The 17,633-nt window shown below is 45.6% G+C and overlaps 1 protein-coding gene across 2 annotated transcripts in view; it reads right to left on the reverse strand.

Annotated features, from left to right (window-relative positions):
* LOC142583298 (cytochrome P450 4c3-like) overlaps nucleotides 1-17,633 on the reverse strand; it is a 199,778-nt gene that overhangs the window by 75,750 nt on the left and 106,395 nt on the right. Inside the window, exon 1 of one of the 2 annotated variants that reach the window (XM_075693714.1) lies at nucleotides 10,756-11,493. The exons of the other annotated variant lie outside the window; for it this stretch is intronic. Coding sequence (XP_075549829.1) covers nucleotides 10,756-11,014 — 259 coding nt within the window. The 5' untranslated portion in view covers nucleotides 11,015-11,493. Of the gene's footprint in view, nucleotides 1-10,755; nucleotides 11,494-17,633 lie in introns of those variants that run through there. 2 annotated transcript variants of the gene reach the window in all.

Here is a 17,633-nt window from a genome sequence, read left to right on the forward strand (position 1 = left end):
GCTATGCGAATCACATATTGACTGTAGAAGGACTAGCTCTTGAGCTAGATGGTCTCGCATAAGTGTTGATGAGAGTTAGAGCTAAAAAAATACGCACACAGATGCAGGATGTGGGGAGGAACACAAGCGTTTCTGTGTGTGTATATATATATATATATATATATATATATATATATATATATATATATATATATATATATATATATATATATATATATATAAGTAATTGGATTAGCAGCTCCAGCAACCAAACCAACCAGCAAAGAAGCAGCGCTGGTTTAATGATATTGGCTGTTTAGTAGCCATATAAATACAACAGTCTCGGTTTATATATATATATATATATATATCAGAATAAAGGGGGTTAACCGAGGGGCCCGATTTTTATTGATCATGGCATAAGAAGTCAACAAACATTGACACCAAGGACAACATAGGGGAAGTTACTTGTACTTACTAAACGAATTAAAGCAATTAGAAATTAATGGAAATGAAAGTGGATGAAAAAAAAAACAACTTGCAGCAGGTGGGGAACGATCCCACATCTTCGCATTACGCGTGCAATGCTCTGCAAATTGAGCTACCGCGGCGCCGTTTTCCCATTCACTTTCTTGGGTATATATGTTTCCTACTAGAACCCTGGGAGTGCTAGCCAGCGCCACCACTCACAAACCTTATATATATGAACCGAGACTGTTGCATCAGTGAACCGTCTAATGCGCTTCACGCTTCCGAATGTGAATTCTTGAGCAGTCGTCTTTAATGCGCATGCGTAATGTGTTGTTGATTATGTGCGTAAGCATGGCTAGGTGTACAGACACGTACGGATAAGCGTTTCTTTTCATCCCCTCTTGCTGCATCTGCGACTACATATGTATGGTTCGTGTTTTAATCAGTGTCGTTAAGATTGTGTGGTTAAGATGCAGTATGCTTCACATGCATGCACCATCTGTCGATGTTGAAACATTGCTGTGCTGGTTATAGCCGCGATGACGTGCTACGATGGCGCATGAAGTATGTCATGCTAATGTACCTGTGCATTATTTGGCAATCGCGCAGAGCTTCTCTTTTTCTTTTTTTTTGGCGGGGGGGGGATATCTTTTTCTTTTTAGTTAACTCACTTATTCCGACAGCACCATGGCAGATTTAAGAAAGAGTAGTGAAGTTTAGACGTCGATCCGGAGCAGCATCTTTCTTTTTCTTTCAGCTGCTGGGAACTTGTACTTTCATGGTCGAGATGGAACAATTTTCCTATAGTCGTTTTCAGGTCACCTAGGTTCGCAGCTCATTGGTATCTTCAGCCGGAAACAAAAGGCACTTTGCCTTGCTTTCGTCAACTAAGGACGAGACTGTATGTACTAAGCACTCTACGTACATAACGGCACGCATGACTGTGTTAAATGCCACCGTTGCTACAGCTGCTGCTATTGCAAAACGAGAGTAATACGATTAGGAGCTGAAGCAACCGAACCAACCAGACAAAGAAGCAGTGATGTTTAGATGACCTTGGCTGTTTAGTAGCGATATAAGCACAAATTTAGCGAAGGTTACACACCGTTTGATCAGTATACCGAGCCTCGAAATCTCTAGAGGGATACTACGCCGCCCCCTTCACTTTCCTCTTAGACATATCGATTGCGGCGCTCGCTCGAAGATACGTAACTTTTTCCGATCAACAAGTGCAATCCATCATTTGTTTGGTTGCGCTGCTAAGCTCGAGGTCGTGGGATCGAATTCCGGTCGTGGTGGCCACATTTCGACACGGGCGAAATGCAAGCAAACCCGCGTACTGCGCATTAGGTGCACGTTGAAGAAATCTGGGAGGTTAAAATTAGTCGGGAATCCCCCACTATGGCGTGCTTCACAATGATATCGTGGTTTTTGATACGTAAAACCTCAGAATTTAATCATCGGTTTCTGGCAACACGTACCCTACATTTACACTTATGTGGCCCTTATCCCTGTACATTTGCTTTAAGCTATCCTTGAAGCAAGAAGTACAGTATGCATATAAAACTTCTGATGGGTTAATTTCACTAAAACTCACTATTCATTAATAAAAGGCCTGTCGTCGTTGATACGCCGACAGAATATTAGTTGCTAGCATTACCATTTGCGCAACAAACTGAAAGATGGGGCTAACTGATACTGTCTGCCTAATCCTTCTAGTGTACATGAAGAAACAAAAGAAAATATCTTTTTTGTGCCGAACATTATAAATCAATTTTACAACTACGCGCTGTCCTCCGTGATATGTACGGGGCGATTACAGAATGTTTAAAAATTGCCTGTTGCAGATAACATAATTCTAGCCCTTGAGCGGGATTATTCAGGCAGGCGGACATTAGTTGAAAGAGCGATGGAAACATATATTCAACTAATTAACAAAAATCACGAATTACTCTTCTTAATTAATTACTTGACGCCACATATTGCAATTTACGAATTGTAGCCGGTCAGTGTGTGAGGAGTATGCACTCGGAATGAATTTCCAGAATGACACTAGTTTGCAGATATGCGCCATCAAACTCACCGTAAAGATGCACTGTTGTTCCACTTACTTTTTTAAGAAGGCGCTTTTTTATGCATTGAAGCACAAAAGTAAATGGAACGCCCATGTATTTCATCCCACACTTTGGGAAATAATATCTAGAAACTGGTGTCCTCCTGCAAATTCAATTCAAGTGGATACGTCTTGCAAACTCACCGGCTACAATTCGTAAATCACAATGTGTGTCGTAAAGTAATTAATAAGTTATGTAGTGAAGTTCTCTTAATTATTTATAAATTGTGTTTCAATTTCTCTTGCAAAAAATATCCGCCTTTCCTAAAGCTCCAGCTCAAGAATACAATCAAGCTATCTGCCACAGGTGACTTAAAATTCTGTAAGACTTAAAAAAGGTCCCTCAGTATATTGCAGCAAGAATAAGCACACTCGATACAGGCTTCAGCTTCTCGTAAGCAGAAATTCTTACAACTCTATTTTATGCATTTTCACGGTAATCGCGGAAATCTTATCGTTTTCAGAAATGTTGTCATTCTCAAGTCACATGAGGCCGCTATGTGAACGGTCATGATTCCTGTAGTAAAAAACGAGAACCGAACGGACAACCCAAACTAATGACCGCTTTCACTTTTGCCCGCATCATGAGGGACATTTAAAGGATCATTATACATATTTGTTAAAGACGTTGGCAGCATATGGTGCTTATTTATTTGAAGAAAGTCATCAAATGAACTTCGCCCATGATCCTTCGAATTCAACTTAATGATGAAACGTATATGAGGCCTGCACAAGTACTGGAACATATGTATGGACGGAATTTGCGATTGCCCCTATGATCACATAAAAGTTAACAACATACTGTGTTCGTAGTTTCACTAAACTAATCAGGTCCCTCGGCAAATAATCACTTTGCCGAGGGACCTCAGTATTACATGACACTATGGTTGAAATCATGTCAGCGCTTTCGATCAATGTGCGTTCGTGTCATTGCTACTGTTGTAAGTATAGCTTGCTCACTAACTGCGTAGAAAAATTCTCCTTGAACCATGAAAGAATACTTAATGAATACTTACATGAAGGATACTTTGAACACTTTTTTTTTTTTTTGCTTTCAGGCAACTTCCACGAATGCGCAATTTGATTAATCTCTGTCCGCCCGTGCTCAAAGAGAGAGAAAGGGAGGTAGGGTGTTCATGATGACTCTGGCAAACATAGTAATTAAGTAGTAAGCAGCAAAAACACCGCTGTCATTAACCATATACGAACGCACAATCAGTAAAGGCGCGAAGACAGCTCACAGCCCAAATACGTGCAAGGAGGTTAAGGTGGGCGCATGTTGCGGACATCGGCACCAGGCTCAAGGGAGCAATTATGTTGATGTTGCTTCCAACCATGTCCGCCCAGTATTAACCTACCCACTCCCTCAACGCAGCCCCTCATTTCTGGAAACCGCAAGGTTACTCGCCGCCGCCGAGAAGATGCAGCAGCGAAAGTATACAGTGAATCCCTATCTACTCATTGGGATCGTTCTTAGCTCGAGGACCAACACAGCCCTCTTAGCAACGTGAACGTTCACGCCACCGGAACCTCTCATGGTAGCGATGGAGTAGAATCAACGAATTAAAATGACTGGAGTATATAAATTCTCTTTGACTTTCGCTTGCCCTTACATTTCTGGCTTGAAAGAATTAAGATAACGTTGCAGCAGCAGCGAAGTGACATTCACATGGTGAGAAATACGTTGCAGACTGGTCTCATCCGTGATCCGGAAAAAAACTTAAATCTAGAGCAAAAAGTTCCTAATGCTATTGTAGTAACATAATCAATAATTTAGATGCACTGGCAGGTTAGCTCTTTGGACCGGTGAATGTAGCATGCACACCCTGTACTCGCGTAATACTTTCACAGGCTTTTCTAAAAGTCAAAACCAATTCAGACGATAAAGAAATCTTAAAGTGCACTAACATTAGAACGTACTTAACCGAGAGACATGACATGAAGTCAGCCGATGTCACAAGCTTGGCCTGGCATTGTGATGTCGGATAACTCCACGAACTTAATCAATGGTGTTGTGGCTGATCAGCACCTTCACTTGACAGCTGTTTTCGTTCCAGAAATACAGTACCATGGCGAAGTACTTCTGTCAAGCATCACGAAGTAAGCAAATGTCTTTACATTGTCGACCTTAACGTCCTTCCCCATTTCCAGTTGGGACGCTCTCTCTCTTTCTCTTTGGCATTGTAAGGTACGGGAACAATTGCACAGAAAGCAACAACATAGCTTATCGCTGTTTTATAATAGGAATAACTAGCACAGCAACAATTCATAACATGGACGCTGCACAATATGCCCAGAGAGCTTCAGAACTGGAAGGCTAAGGAACCATTATCGGCATCAGACAACTCAGTCAGACGACATTCATTGCTGCTGAAAGCTACTTCGTGATGCAGTAGCTCGCCGACTCCTGCAGAAATATGGAAAAGCTCCGAACTCTGCCGTGTAATAAAGCCGGCCTAAGATTAGGAACAGTAATAGCTCACTGTAGTAAATTCCTGTTGCTATGCATAACCTGGGCGTACGTGACATCATGTTGGAAAAACAACGAAACATATTTATTCGAGGACTTCAGCTATGGCCTCACTAGCATGCAATAAATATTGTCTTCATGAATGGGCTTGGCGAACTCATACTACGCAGGCAAAGTTTCCTACGAGAGGAAATCTAGATCTATGTCCATGGAAAAGAATATTACCTTCGTGAGTACTGCCGCCAGCTGAAGCCTAGAGAAATCTATAATTTGGAGGCCACGGTTGTACCACCATGTATAGTGATTGTCCCTTCGAAGCCCTCGTGATGTTGTGATTGCTATTTTCGTTGACTTATAACTTTACGAAAGCGAGAGGCTTAAATTGTCCATTTTGTACAGTAGTATCGCTATTTCTCATTGGCAATCAACGCCAGCCTACAACAAATTACTATTATTTCTGAAGTCGATGAGTAGTGGTCGCGCGCAATAGCAGCCCTACGTGTTCAGCTTGGCTCCGGCTTCCTCCTGCTTCCATGCAGCTTCCGATTTTTCGAAACCGTTTTCGTGTTGTGTGTTCTTGCACATGGTTGTTTCCGAGGCCGCTTTCTGTATTTTTTCTTTCTTTCTCATTTCCCTCACCTTGAGTTTCTTTGGAAACGTGCCTACAGCTGGGCGAGGGGCCGCGACAAAAAAGAAGCGTTAACTGAGGCAGCGAAAGCTCGCGTGATACTTTTTCCTCCATCCGTGTGCGTTGAGGGAAAAAACGGCCGGGTCCATAGATTGCTGACGTCGCAAGTTCGTGAGTTGCGTGTCGGAAGCGGAGTTTGGCCACCCCCTTCCCCCTCCTGGCCTACTTGTATTTACCAGGTCGCTGGCGATGTTTCTGCCAGCTGCCTAACTGCATACATGAACACACTGCCGGATCTTAATTTTTCCCACTCTAGAAAGTAATTCACGGCCAGCGAGAATGTGCTGTTTTATTAGTGAATCATGGTTGTTTCTCATGATGTTTCTCAATCATTATACATCTCGCCCTCAGAGAAAGTCGCACTGACGCCAACCTTGTTCCGTATATACTAGCGTGTCAGTATTGAGCCTTTCATCTTTCCGTTGAGGTTTTCTTGATCTAATTAATAGCACAGTGTGATGGTGTATGTCGCACCACAGTATACTCCGTCGACGACGACTACTACAAACTGTTTGTGCTCTCCTAATCATCAATGTTGTTAAAGCCCTTAGAGTAGCTTGAATGAGAGGTTATATTATAGCTTTAACGAAACGAGTAAAGTGAGAAATTACCGCTCTATGCTTGTAGTCGTCTGCTGAATGGTTCATTCAAATAAATCAAAACATTGAATGCCAGCTTACGGTCGGATGGCTTTCTGCTACCTGAATAACCATTTTGTCGCATCTTTCTTGCAACTGTCTGCATGTACTCTTTCGTTGCAAGTTTAATTTGTTTTTTGTGTATGATAAATGTTGAAGTGTTTTTGTTGTCACCAGCATGTAATTCTAGTGCAGATTTTTAAAGCTTGTGAAAGACTACCGCGTACGTATGACGGATGTTCCATTGAAAATTCACTGATTTTCAGAAGAACTGTTGCCAGCTTCAAGCAAAACGCGCAATGCAACGTGGATAAAGAGAGACACAGAAATAACAGAGACGAGCGCGGCGTCACGCTTTGTTCAAGTTGTATTCTGCTCTTTTACTTGCAGCTTGAATCCACCAACTGGTCCCATAATATTTTGTTACACTATTCCGATTTGGAAAAGAAAAGCAAGCTTGCACCGAAATCTTGTCATTCATCTCATCTTTCATGTCACTACCACCAAACACTTGCGTAAGTTTTATACCAAGCAACTAGGCTGGAGCTTATGTAATGCGTAAATATATACTGAACGTGAAACTTCTACCTTTAATGTGCCTTTCAGCATCTAAATTCCGCGTGCACTGTCAAATTCAGTGCATTCTTGAAGCACCTAATAGTGAATTACAGTGCCGCAGAGGACTTGAAACATTTGAAATGAGAGACATTGTTATTGCCACCTCGGAGCAAAGAGTAACAGTTCACAGAAGGCGCTTCGAGGCATTTTCAGGCATTTTCAGGGCTGTTTTCCTCTACAGCCAAACAAGACAGACTGATACATCCGTCGATAGCGCATATTAGTACGAAATTTTTGTCTGCGTCTACGACGTTATGGTTTCTCTACGTGAATCCTCCGAGTAGCCCGCTGCTTCAAAACAAAGTGCGAGGCCTGGTCAAAGCTCGCGCTTGGCTTTGTCAGCGTGACCACAGTTGGGGCTGGGTGACGGTGACCGAAGTGTAGCGACGGAAGTTTCTCAAGCTTGGGATAAGAGTCACAAAATTCGGCTGTGTCGTACATAAATGAACTACGTAGCATACTTGAAAGAGCTAAAGTGACGTATAGAAGACTCCCAATTGTGTTGAAATAGTGCCGTAAATGTAAAAGAAAGCATCTGAAACATATACATTAATGCTGCCAATAATCCATGTGTTGCAAACAGGAGGAGAGTCAAAGCGAAGTGCACATGCACTTGTTGCCTGCACTCCCGGGAGCCTCATCTTTTGGGATAATTCCGAACTCAAGCCGCACTGCCTTGGAATGTGTCTAAGTTTCAATCACATAAGGTCATCGGTGTACGTAGCGCACGTTCCTTAGTGTTTCGTAACGTAAAAGATGAGAGATGGCGAATGGGAGAGGAGGGGGAGGAAGGAGGGGGAGGACGGGAGAGGCCGACGAAGCGCAAAGCTCGGACCCATTCGGGGGTCATCTAGAAACATCCCGGTGGACTCGTAATTGCATCCTCGTTATGTCATATCGCTCACAACAATTCAATAAGCACGCCTCGGCGACGACCAAATGCGCCAGAAAAACTGCTATGCGTAATGCTTATCTTATCGACAAGATCTCGCTTCCCCGCAGCCGCGTCCTCTCCGGCGCGTCAAGAGCGCTTTGTGGTCTTTGCTTTGCTCCTCTCATAAAGCGGCGAAGCGCGCTGGCTCCACCTCGTTGAGAGATTGGCCACCGCGTGCCTCTTTCCGCGGCGGGAAGCTTCGGCGGAGAAGCCGGCGACTGTAAGGCCGATGGAACGGCCTTAGGCGGCCAACGTTACATGGTCGTTGCTATACTCAGCCGCCGCATGGCCCTTTCGTTTCTTTTTCCGCTCTCTCTGCGTGGCCTACATTCTGCGAAAAGGAAACCTCCGGGGCGAACGCTTAGCGACAGAAACTCTTAGCAGGAAGCGCACTGAAACAACAATAACGACAAGAGAAAAAAAAAAGAAATGAAACAATCAACACCGCACGTTTCTTCCAGCGGAACAACATCGGTGAAATAGTTTCTGTGCAGCGGAGGTGAAAGCGTGAACGCGCTGAGGAGGAGAGTGGTGCGGCCGGTGATGGAACGATCCGCGTCGGATGCTATCGGGGATAGAATCGAGGAAAAGGCGCAAGGAAGGGGGGCTTAGGGAACACAAAAGCCTCCTCCAAAGAGAACGGATGTTTAGAGCAGTCACTTCGCATAACTGTCCTTGGTTCTTTCCCGTTGATGGACAACGCTGCTGCCATAGCGGAAAGATTTCCAACCCCTTTTATAGTGTAATTGAAAACCTCACAGTTTGACGACTAATACATTCCTGAATAAGACTCTCCTGAAATTCCACTAGCAACAAGCATTAAAAATTAACGATCTTGCTGTATTTTGTTAACGTGAATGAAGCCCCGTTCACGAATAGGTAATCTGATCCCGGCAGTTTTCCTTCTGTCTTACGCTTTTGAAGTTTCTCATTGAGGGTAATGACAATCGTTTACATGGACTAGTCGTTACTGTGCTGAGCAGGCGAAATGTCATTTCTACTGCTAGCGATTTTTTGACGAACCACACAAATGGAAGACTCTCAGTTCCGATTGCAGCAAAACGCAAAACTATACCCCATAAAGCCGTCATAATGTCATAGCGAAACAACGCAAGTGAAGCGCCAAAGGCCTATCAATTTGCTACACAAATGCTCAAAGAAATTTAAGGTTTAAGTTCGCCTTGGAACCTTTTGCGACCACAGGGCCGCAAGGTTAGACGCTTTACATATATACACTTCAGTGCGACAGTTTCTTTCTTCGATCGGTTACGCAACTCAAGTCGCAAAATTATGTTATTTCTGCGGAAAATCTCACGGGACGAAATTATTCATTCACTGATGTTCTGTGAATGACATTCGACTATTCAACCAGAACAAAGAAGGATGCACAGGAATGTAGTGTAGGTGTTTTGTAATGTAATCCCGATCAAACGCCGCAAAAATGCCATAGCAGGAAAATGAACAAAACAACAAAGCAGCATCACAGCCAAAGGGCATGTCCCATGTTGTGTAACTAAGCCACTATGACCACCCGCATTGCGTAGCAGGTCTTTCGTCTTTACATAGACACACGTATTCTTTTGTTCGTTTATAACATAAAATAACGCAGTCTTGTTACTTTGGGACAACTTGAGCACCGTGGGGAAATATCAGGCTACCAGGGCTGCAGATCCTGTGCATAGAAACGCTCAAAGCTGATAAAGGTGTTTTAACAATTCCGCAATACGCAAGCAGGGTAGAGAAAACCGCCTGCGTCCTAAACGACCTTTCTTAAGCCTCCTGTGCTTGAACGGGTCTCTGTACTCGCGCCGAATTCTACCTAGTCGGGATCTGGCACAGCGTACGCCGCTCGCCCACTCCTGAGCACGGCTACTGCACTTTGTTTGACCTCCCCCGCTTTGCACTGCGCGTCAGCTCAGCAGGCAGTCTGCGCGCTTGACAGCGTTCGCTCAAGTGGAGAAAAAGCAACGCGGGCTTTGCACGCAGCGCCGGCTCGTTCCATTGGCCTCCCTAGAGAAACGAAAAGAGCGCGGCGGAGGGGAGCGCTTCAAGACGTCAAGAGGCGGCCATTCCTCAAGCGCTCGACGAGCTTTTCTCTCTGTCCTGGCCAGCCTAGCGAAACACCGCCGAGGAAGGGAAAGAAACGCAGCACTGCAGCCGCTGGGAAATGCAGCGCTCCGTAAGGCAGGGGAACTCGTTTCGGCCCGCGAGTCGTGAACGCTCTGCAGTGCGCTGTCTGGCGCCGTCCTTGCAGCCACTCTAGGCGGCGGGAACAGCAGATAAAGCCTGTATTTTTTATTGTTTTTGCTTTCGCTCTTTCTCTTCGCGGCGGAGGAGTGTTTCGCGCGGGGCCGCTTCCTGCTTTTTTTCTTCTCCGCGAGAGCGGATCCTGCGCGGCCGGCCGCTGCCGACCGTCATGCGTATGACCCGAAGGCAACTGGGTGGCTGCCGCCGAAATCGGGACACCGCGGGTATCCGCGAGGAAGTGAGCGCCACTGCCCGCTTTTTTTGGAACCGACGGATCCCGGCGCGCTGCTCCGCGTGGCGGCCTTCTTTTGCGTTTTTTGTCGGCGTGCACCTGGCGCACGTGTGTCGATGGGACAAGCGAAAGTGCGTCTTCGTAGGCGGCGCCGGAAACAAGTGGTCGCGCGGCCTTCGCTCGGTGCACTGCATGCGCTGCATGAACGGCAACGCTGCCGTTCACGCAGGCGTGCACGCACCGGTAACCGTTCATCGGGAGGTCTTCCCGAACAAACCAGGCACGACTGGGCGCGCGTTCTTCTCACGCGCACACACTCACGGGTCATGCACATCAGCAATGGCGTTTCACGCATCAACACTTACGTATATGTGGCGCAAGGAGGTGCCTGTACTTTTTGAGCTCGTACAGCACGTCCAAGTTGCCGAGGATCGGGTGCGCCGCCGTGGGACCCGGAATCTTGGAGATGAGCTCGGCGATGCGTCGACGCCGCGCGATGTGCACAGCCACGGGCACGATACACGAGAGCAGTAAGGTTAGAGACCACAGGACTCGGTGCGACGAGAAGGGCAGAAAGCCTGTCAAGGTCATGGGAAACAGGGTGGCTTCGCCGCCCGCCGACATGGTTGGCAGTGTCCGCCGGCCGAGGAGACTGTCCGCTCAGGCCGGCTCGTTGAGGTGGGCCGCTGCGCTAGTCCGGGAGCACCCAGCGGACGCACATGGTCGTCGGCCGGGAGTGACGCGCCGCTCGCGTCCGGTGCCAAAGGGGGTGGCCGTCACATGGGCGTCGAGTGGTCTTCGTCGCGGGGTCCTAGCAGGCACCGGGGCAGCCGAGGGCAGCAGCAGCGGCGGCGCGGGGGCGCCGGCCTCCGGGGCCATGCTCTCGGCGTCGGCATTGCATCGGCTCCTCCACGCCGATAAGGCATGCGGCCCCAGGAAGTGGAGCGGTTCCTGTGCGTGTCCCAGGCCCCCCAGACAACGTTGCACGACTACACCACCAGCACCCCGAGGAAACGCACCGGGGACCGTACTAAAAGCATTGATGTAATCCCCGCAAACGGGAGCACTGTCTGTTCGAGACGGCCGCCTGCCACGTGACCGCGGCTGGGCCAATGGGGCCAACCGGGCGTGACGTCACCGTGAGGACCTCTCCGTGGAGGGCTTCCTCGTTGACTCTCCTCGCCGGCGTCCTGTTAGAGCGCCGCACTACGAGGGATGGAGAGGGAAAGAGCAAAAATTCAACATGGCGGCGCGAAGAGGGGGAGGGGGAAGAAAGCCTGTGGGGGGGGGGGACTTTTGTCTATTTTGGCCCTTTTACTGTTGGTTTCTTCTTACGCCGCTGGGAAGTGCCCAAAAATAGAAAGTTGGCAACTGCGAGTTTCTTTCCTCAGGCTATAGGCCAGCGTGATTATCCTTCTCTTATTTCCTCTTGGCTTGCTCTTTCTTCTTCCTTTCGTCTGTTCCCTTTTCTTTTCTGCTCGGCCTCTGAGCTTATCCGGCCCTTTACCTTCTTCGTTATTGGTTGTGAAAACCAGTCGACTGTTCTGCCGCGTTCTGCAGCCCCATAAGCTGGGTGCCCCCTGAGTGAATATTACTCGCTCCCTTGGGGCCACCTGTCTGTTTTGGGCAGCGCTTTCAAGGGGGCGCCCAATAGCTGACCCACCAGTTACGGGGCAGCGGGGATGGCTCCGGACCCGAGCCTTGCGGGGCAAACGCGTTTTCGCCGGAGTTTACGACTTGCGGCCGTCGGGGCATTGCAGCCTTGCAATGCCGCCGTCTCACTCTCACCTCGTCACCATTTTTGCAGATGCTGCTTCTCTTCTAGATTTGTTTGTTTTTAAAGCGGAGGCCGGTCTACGCTGCTCTCCGGCGTGCCTTGCGCCGGACGTCTCAGCTCGTCCTCCTTTCTTATCTCCTTCGTAACGCTGTTATCGCGAGCGCCTTTGCGCAACTCGGGGGCTCTTATCTCATTTGTGCCGCGTGGCACTGGAAAAGTTTTCGTGTATTTGAGGACCCAAAACTACCTGACTACAAGGAGCGAGACAGCAAATAGGCGAAAAAACAATAACGCTGTCGCGAGACGACGCAGGCTGATGAGCATGCAACGTCGTTGAGATGCGGAATGCAGATTCGCACGACGCTCGCTACAGTATATGTGATCGTTGACATCTCCGAAGGCGCATAAGTGCAGCTAAAATGTGCCTCTTAATGGCTGAATAGTCTGCATCGGAAGAGAAATGCGCAGGAAATGTCAGATTTATTAAAACAATTTTACTAGTTCGTATTCGAAATTTTGAAATTTGTTCCATATGTAGTGTTCTGGGGCGCTATAACTCCAAACACTTCTATTCCAATGCTGCAATCAGCCCTCAGCGATTTGTAAAAAACGTTTTTGGACTGCAGCTACTTCGCTTGTCTGTCACGCGACGTCACGAAAACCGTGATAGTTCCCCATCTGATATGACGTGTCACACTGATTATGCATGATTGAACCGAACAAAAGGAAAATAGTTATCTCTGATTCGACACCTTTTCGCAATTAGCCCTCGGCTAGTGGTCAAAAGTTTTCGGGCTGCACCCACTTCACCTGCCTGTCAGGCGACGTCACAAAACCGCAAAAGCTCACCGCATCAAAGTGACGTGCACGCGTTAAAGATGCATTAATATGCCGAACAAAACTGAATTTTTTTCTGAATAGCCGCAGATTGAACCATTTAGAAAGAAATAAAAGATGTCTGCCGCCGATTGCTCCGGCACTGGCTACTCGCACCTGCCGGAGGGCATTGGTTTATTTGCGTACAATAAAACCTTTTTGCGTGGCCGTGTAACATTTCTGAGCACTTTCGGCACGTTTACGACCTCACCCTTACAACTTTTCGTTGCTGAGGATCCCTTTTAGCGGCATTCTTAACCCTCCGTTGCATGCCGCCGCGATTTTCGACCAGCCACCGCAAGCTAAGTAAGGGAAAGCGGACCAATCGCAGACGCCGGCACCATCCTCTTCATCCTGTTATCGGTTTTCAGTGCACTGGCTCGGCCCTATTGAATCCCTCTCCACTTGAGCATGCTCCTCGCCTCTTGTCAGCCAATTAGATAAGACAAGATGCTCAGTGTAGGCAATGTTATTCGTTTTTCAAGCAAACAAAAGTGGCCTCCTATGAACGAGGAGAGCGTTTTATTGGTCTGTTCAGACAACCCTGCGGATGACTGCCCGATGCTTGCGTGGGCGCTTACGCATATTTGACGTCAGAAGATTGGAACAAAGACATATTGGCATAGTTTTACGTTATAGGTCCCCTGCGTAGCTGTGTTATTTTCTTCTCATTGACAAGCAAGCCTTGCTGTAACAAACCTTGCTGTAAGCAACACGTTTACTTAATTCTATTACTCAGTCATCCGCTTTTCTGCATTTGGCATGTAATGCATTTATTTGCTTACACGCATCATTAGCTCTACATTTCAGTCGTAGCAATCCCACATGCAAGTAGCAGCGTTTTTCATTGAATCATCATACTGTTATTGCATTAAAAGGGCACTAAAGGAAAATATTAAGCCTGGTTAGATCGATAGACCTTGTCTTGTCTCCCAAACACTGGCGCATACCCACTGTGGGGGATCGGCCATGAAGCAGGCGGCTTCCATTATGTTTAGAATTATTCGTCTGCAAGTGTATCAGCGTCTTTTTTGCGCCAATATCGACAGTTGCGTACAAAATTATAGTAGGAAATTGGCTGGTGGACCAGTCTTTGTCAACTTTGACAAAGGCTGGTACACCAGCCGAAACGTCAGTGTAATATACTGTGCTAATCCCCCCCCCCCCAGCGTACGTCGTACTCTTTTTCTTCATTTATATATATATATATATATATATATATATATATATATATATATATATATATATATATATATATATATATATATACATATAACAAAAATGCACCTGAAATCGGCCACCTTACGGGTATGTGACTTTGTATGTGGTCACCACACGCGAATTTGCATGATATTTATTACTCGCAATGCGCGATCACGTTCAGGAAGCTTGTTATATATACCGTAAGGTGGCCGATTTCAGGTGCATGCGTTTTGAGATTGCACATTCCCTACCACCCATTCATATTTTTGCCCTTCCCCTTTCCGTGTTAACGAAGTACACAACATATCCAATATAATTTAAGGATGCATCCTTCAATTAGATTTGATATTTTAATTCCTGCGTTATATTTGACGGCGCATGACGATGCGCGAAAGACAAACGACGCCTCTTTCTATTGGCGCTCTTTGGCCATATCTGGCCCTTGCGCCAATAAAAACCACACATTCTTCTATTCTGATTATCGTGGTATCTCTCGCAGCATGTGATCCGCTCCCGTTTCGCTAACAATGCACCCTCATTAACTGCCTACACGTCGGCGCGCGAGCACATCCCACCCTATTTCCAGCGTTGTGTTCCTCTCTCGTGCACTGGGTGTTTTCGGCACTGCTAAACCTACAGCCACCTTCTGAATTGATTAGCATGTTGACATGCTGTTTAGCAGGCTTTTGCGTTGGAGTTGCTGTCTCCTTGTTGAAGTAATAGTTCCCAGGCCTTGCTTAAATTCCTGCAAATATCCAATGAAGGTCAACCACTTTTCTAGTCATTAGACGCTTCAATTTTTGAGTGCTGACAATGCGGCGGCCAATGGAACCTGTCTATGTACCTTTATCAATTACTGATAGCGCACGGGGCATACCTGCCAGCTGTTGTGCTCTTCCGTGTAAGCCAAAAATGAGCGGGCGGCTCAGGCACACCTATGTTAACCGAACAGAATATAGTCCAGTTAAGGTGATCTGGCTGCCATGTACAACCAGATCTAAATACGTCCTGCCGATCACATGATTGATTGAGCGATTTATCTATTCACCACACACAAAGTAGACAAGAAAATTGCACATGAAATGTGGCTGGGAAAGTGGGAAAAAAGCTACGTACATGTAGCTTAACTGGCCCCACCTCCCAGTATCCAGCAGCGGACACTTTAGCAGAAGTAAATAATACAAGTACACAGAGACTGTCAGAGTTTCGAAGCTTATTTATTAAGGAATAGGGGACACCTTAACAGAAGTAAATAAAACATGCACACAAAAACTAACAGCACCATTATTTGGTAAATAATACATACATTCATATACCTTAAAGGCCCATTCGCGCATTACATAGGGGCGGGGGGGGGGGGGGGGGAGCCGGTTACAATTACAAGCGTGTAAAAGGAGAACATTGGTAAGATACAGTGACATAATTATATACAGAAAGAATAACATACGCAAGTAAGCACTGAACACAGAAATAATCACACATTTAGAAAAACCTTCAACTTCTTAACAAAAACATCATGGTTAATGGCAGATACAATGTCCCTCGGTAGTTTATTCCAATGATATATTGCCAAAAGTAATGGTGAATGACGGTACAGATTAGTGTGAGCAAAAAGGGGTTGCAGTTTAAATGGGTGATCAAAACGCTGAAAGATACTATGAGCTGCACTGATGTAAGATTCGCGGAACGGGGGTCTACTATGATAAAACGAGTGAAAATGTGATAACAATGTTATTAGTCGGCGGTTTTGAAGAGAGGGCAATGAAAGTGATTCCTTGATATCCGTGACACTGTAGCTTTGCGAGTATTTTTTATTGTGATATATCTTGCTGCTTTATTTTGTATTGCATCGAGCTGATCGATCAGATAGGTCTGATGCGGATTCCAAATAATGGATGCGTACTCTACCTTTGAACGAACAAGCGTAGTGTATGCTAATAACTTAGTAGCATAGTTCGCCAAGTATAAGTTACGTTTAATGAAGTCGAGTGTTTTGGGTGCCTTACCTGTTATGGTATTAATGTGCTCGTTCCAAGATAAATCAGGGGATAAATGAACTCCGAGATATTTAAATGTGGATACTTTCTCAACAGGATGGAAACTACTGCAGGATGGAAACTACTGCATTATGTAACAAAATGATAACACGCATTATGCAAGAAGCGCATACAACTCCTTTCTCGAAAGTACGCGCAGGTTCTCTAACTTCAGATGGAATTTATTTAAAATCTGTGGCATGCTAAACTGCATCGTATAAAAAAATATGGTTTGTGCGAGACCTCGGAATGTGCCAAAGTTCTGTGCGCCTCAAGAAGCGTAAAGAAGCGGTATATTGCAAGTTCGAGAATGTTCTCAGATTGTGTGTATTCTTACGTATTTCGCATTTAAAGGCAGACAGTAGATTAAATTCATATAACGTGTATAATTTTAAAATTTTAAGTTTATTAAACAACGGAGATGTTTGCGCATCATATGGCTGCTTGGCAATCACTCGTAGAGCATTTTTTGCATTATAATGAGCTTATACAGAGCTTCCTCAGTGCTATTTCCCCATACGAGATGACAGTAACGCAACTGCGATTCAAACAAGGCAGTGTATACTCAACGTTTCTGGGAGACTGGGAGAAAATACACACACTTCCTTAGCATGCCTAAAGCTTCCGAAAGTTTAGTGCGTAGGTAGTTTCGATTCTTTACACTGTCCATTCAAACCAGAGTGCACAAGAGAAGGCAGGAAGTTTCGATCCTTTATACTGTACATTAAAACCAGAGTACAGAAGAATTCGGTGTGGGTGGTAACAAAGCATAAATTCGTTAAAAATTACTCCCAGGGATTTAGCTACAGGAGAGAGTTCAATGACATAGTGATTTAAGTGTAGGACGTCACCGCGGTTACAAGGTACGAATTTTGGGCGGACTAAAACAGTTTTTGCTAAGAAGAGTATTAATAGCGAGTTTTCGACAGACCAAGCATTTAGTTTATGCAGAATTTGATTCACACGTTCTACTAAGTCATTAGCATCTGTTCCTGCTAGAAAGATACTTGTGTCGTCTGCATACATTATGTAATTAGCTGAGGTTTCAATGTTTACAAGATCATTTATATAAATAACGAACAACTGCGGCCCCAGGATACTGCCTCGTGGAGTGCCAGATTTAATTTCACGGGCTGTTGATAATTCTCGGTCAATGCAAACTGATTGATACCTTCTTGATAAGTAGCTACTTAATAAATCAGCTGCAATACCTCGAATTCCATAACACAGCTTTCTTAACATAGTAATATTATTTATCCGCTGGCACGCTTTCGAAAAGTCAATAAAAAACAGCGTTAGCAGTTTATTATCAATGTTGCGTAAAATTAAATTTTTTGGTGCAATAAGACCA

Source organism: Dermacentor variabilis, chromosome 1 (assembly GCF_050947875.1).
Source record: "Dermacentor variabilis isolate Ectoservices chromosome 1, ASM5094787v1, whole genome shotgun sequence".
NCBI lineage: Eukaryota > Metazoa > Arthropoda > Arachnida > Ixodida > Ixodidae > Dermacentor > Dermacentor variabilis.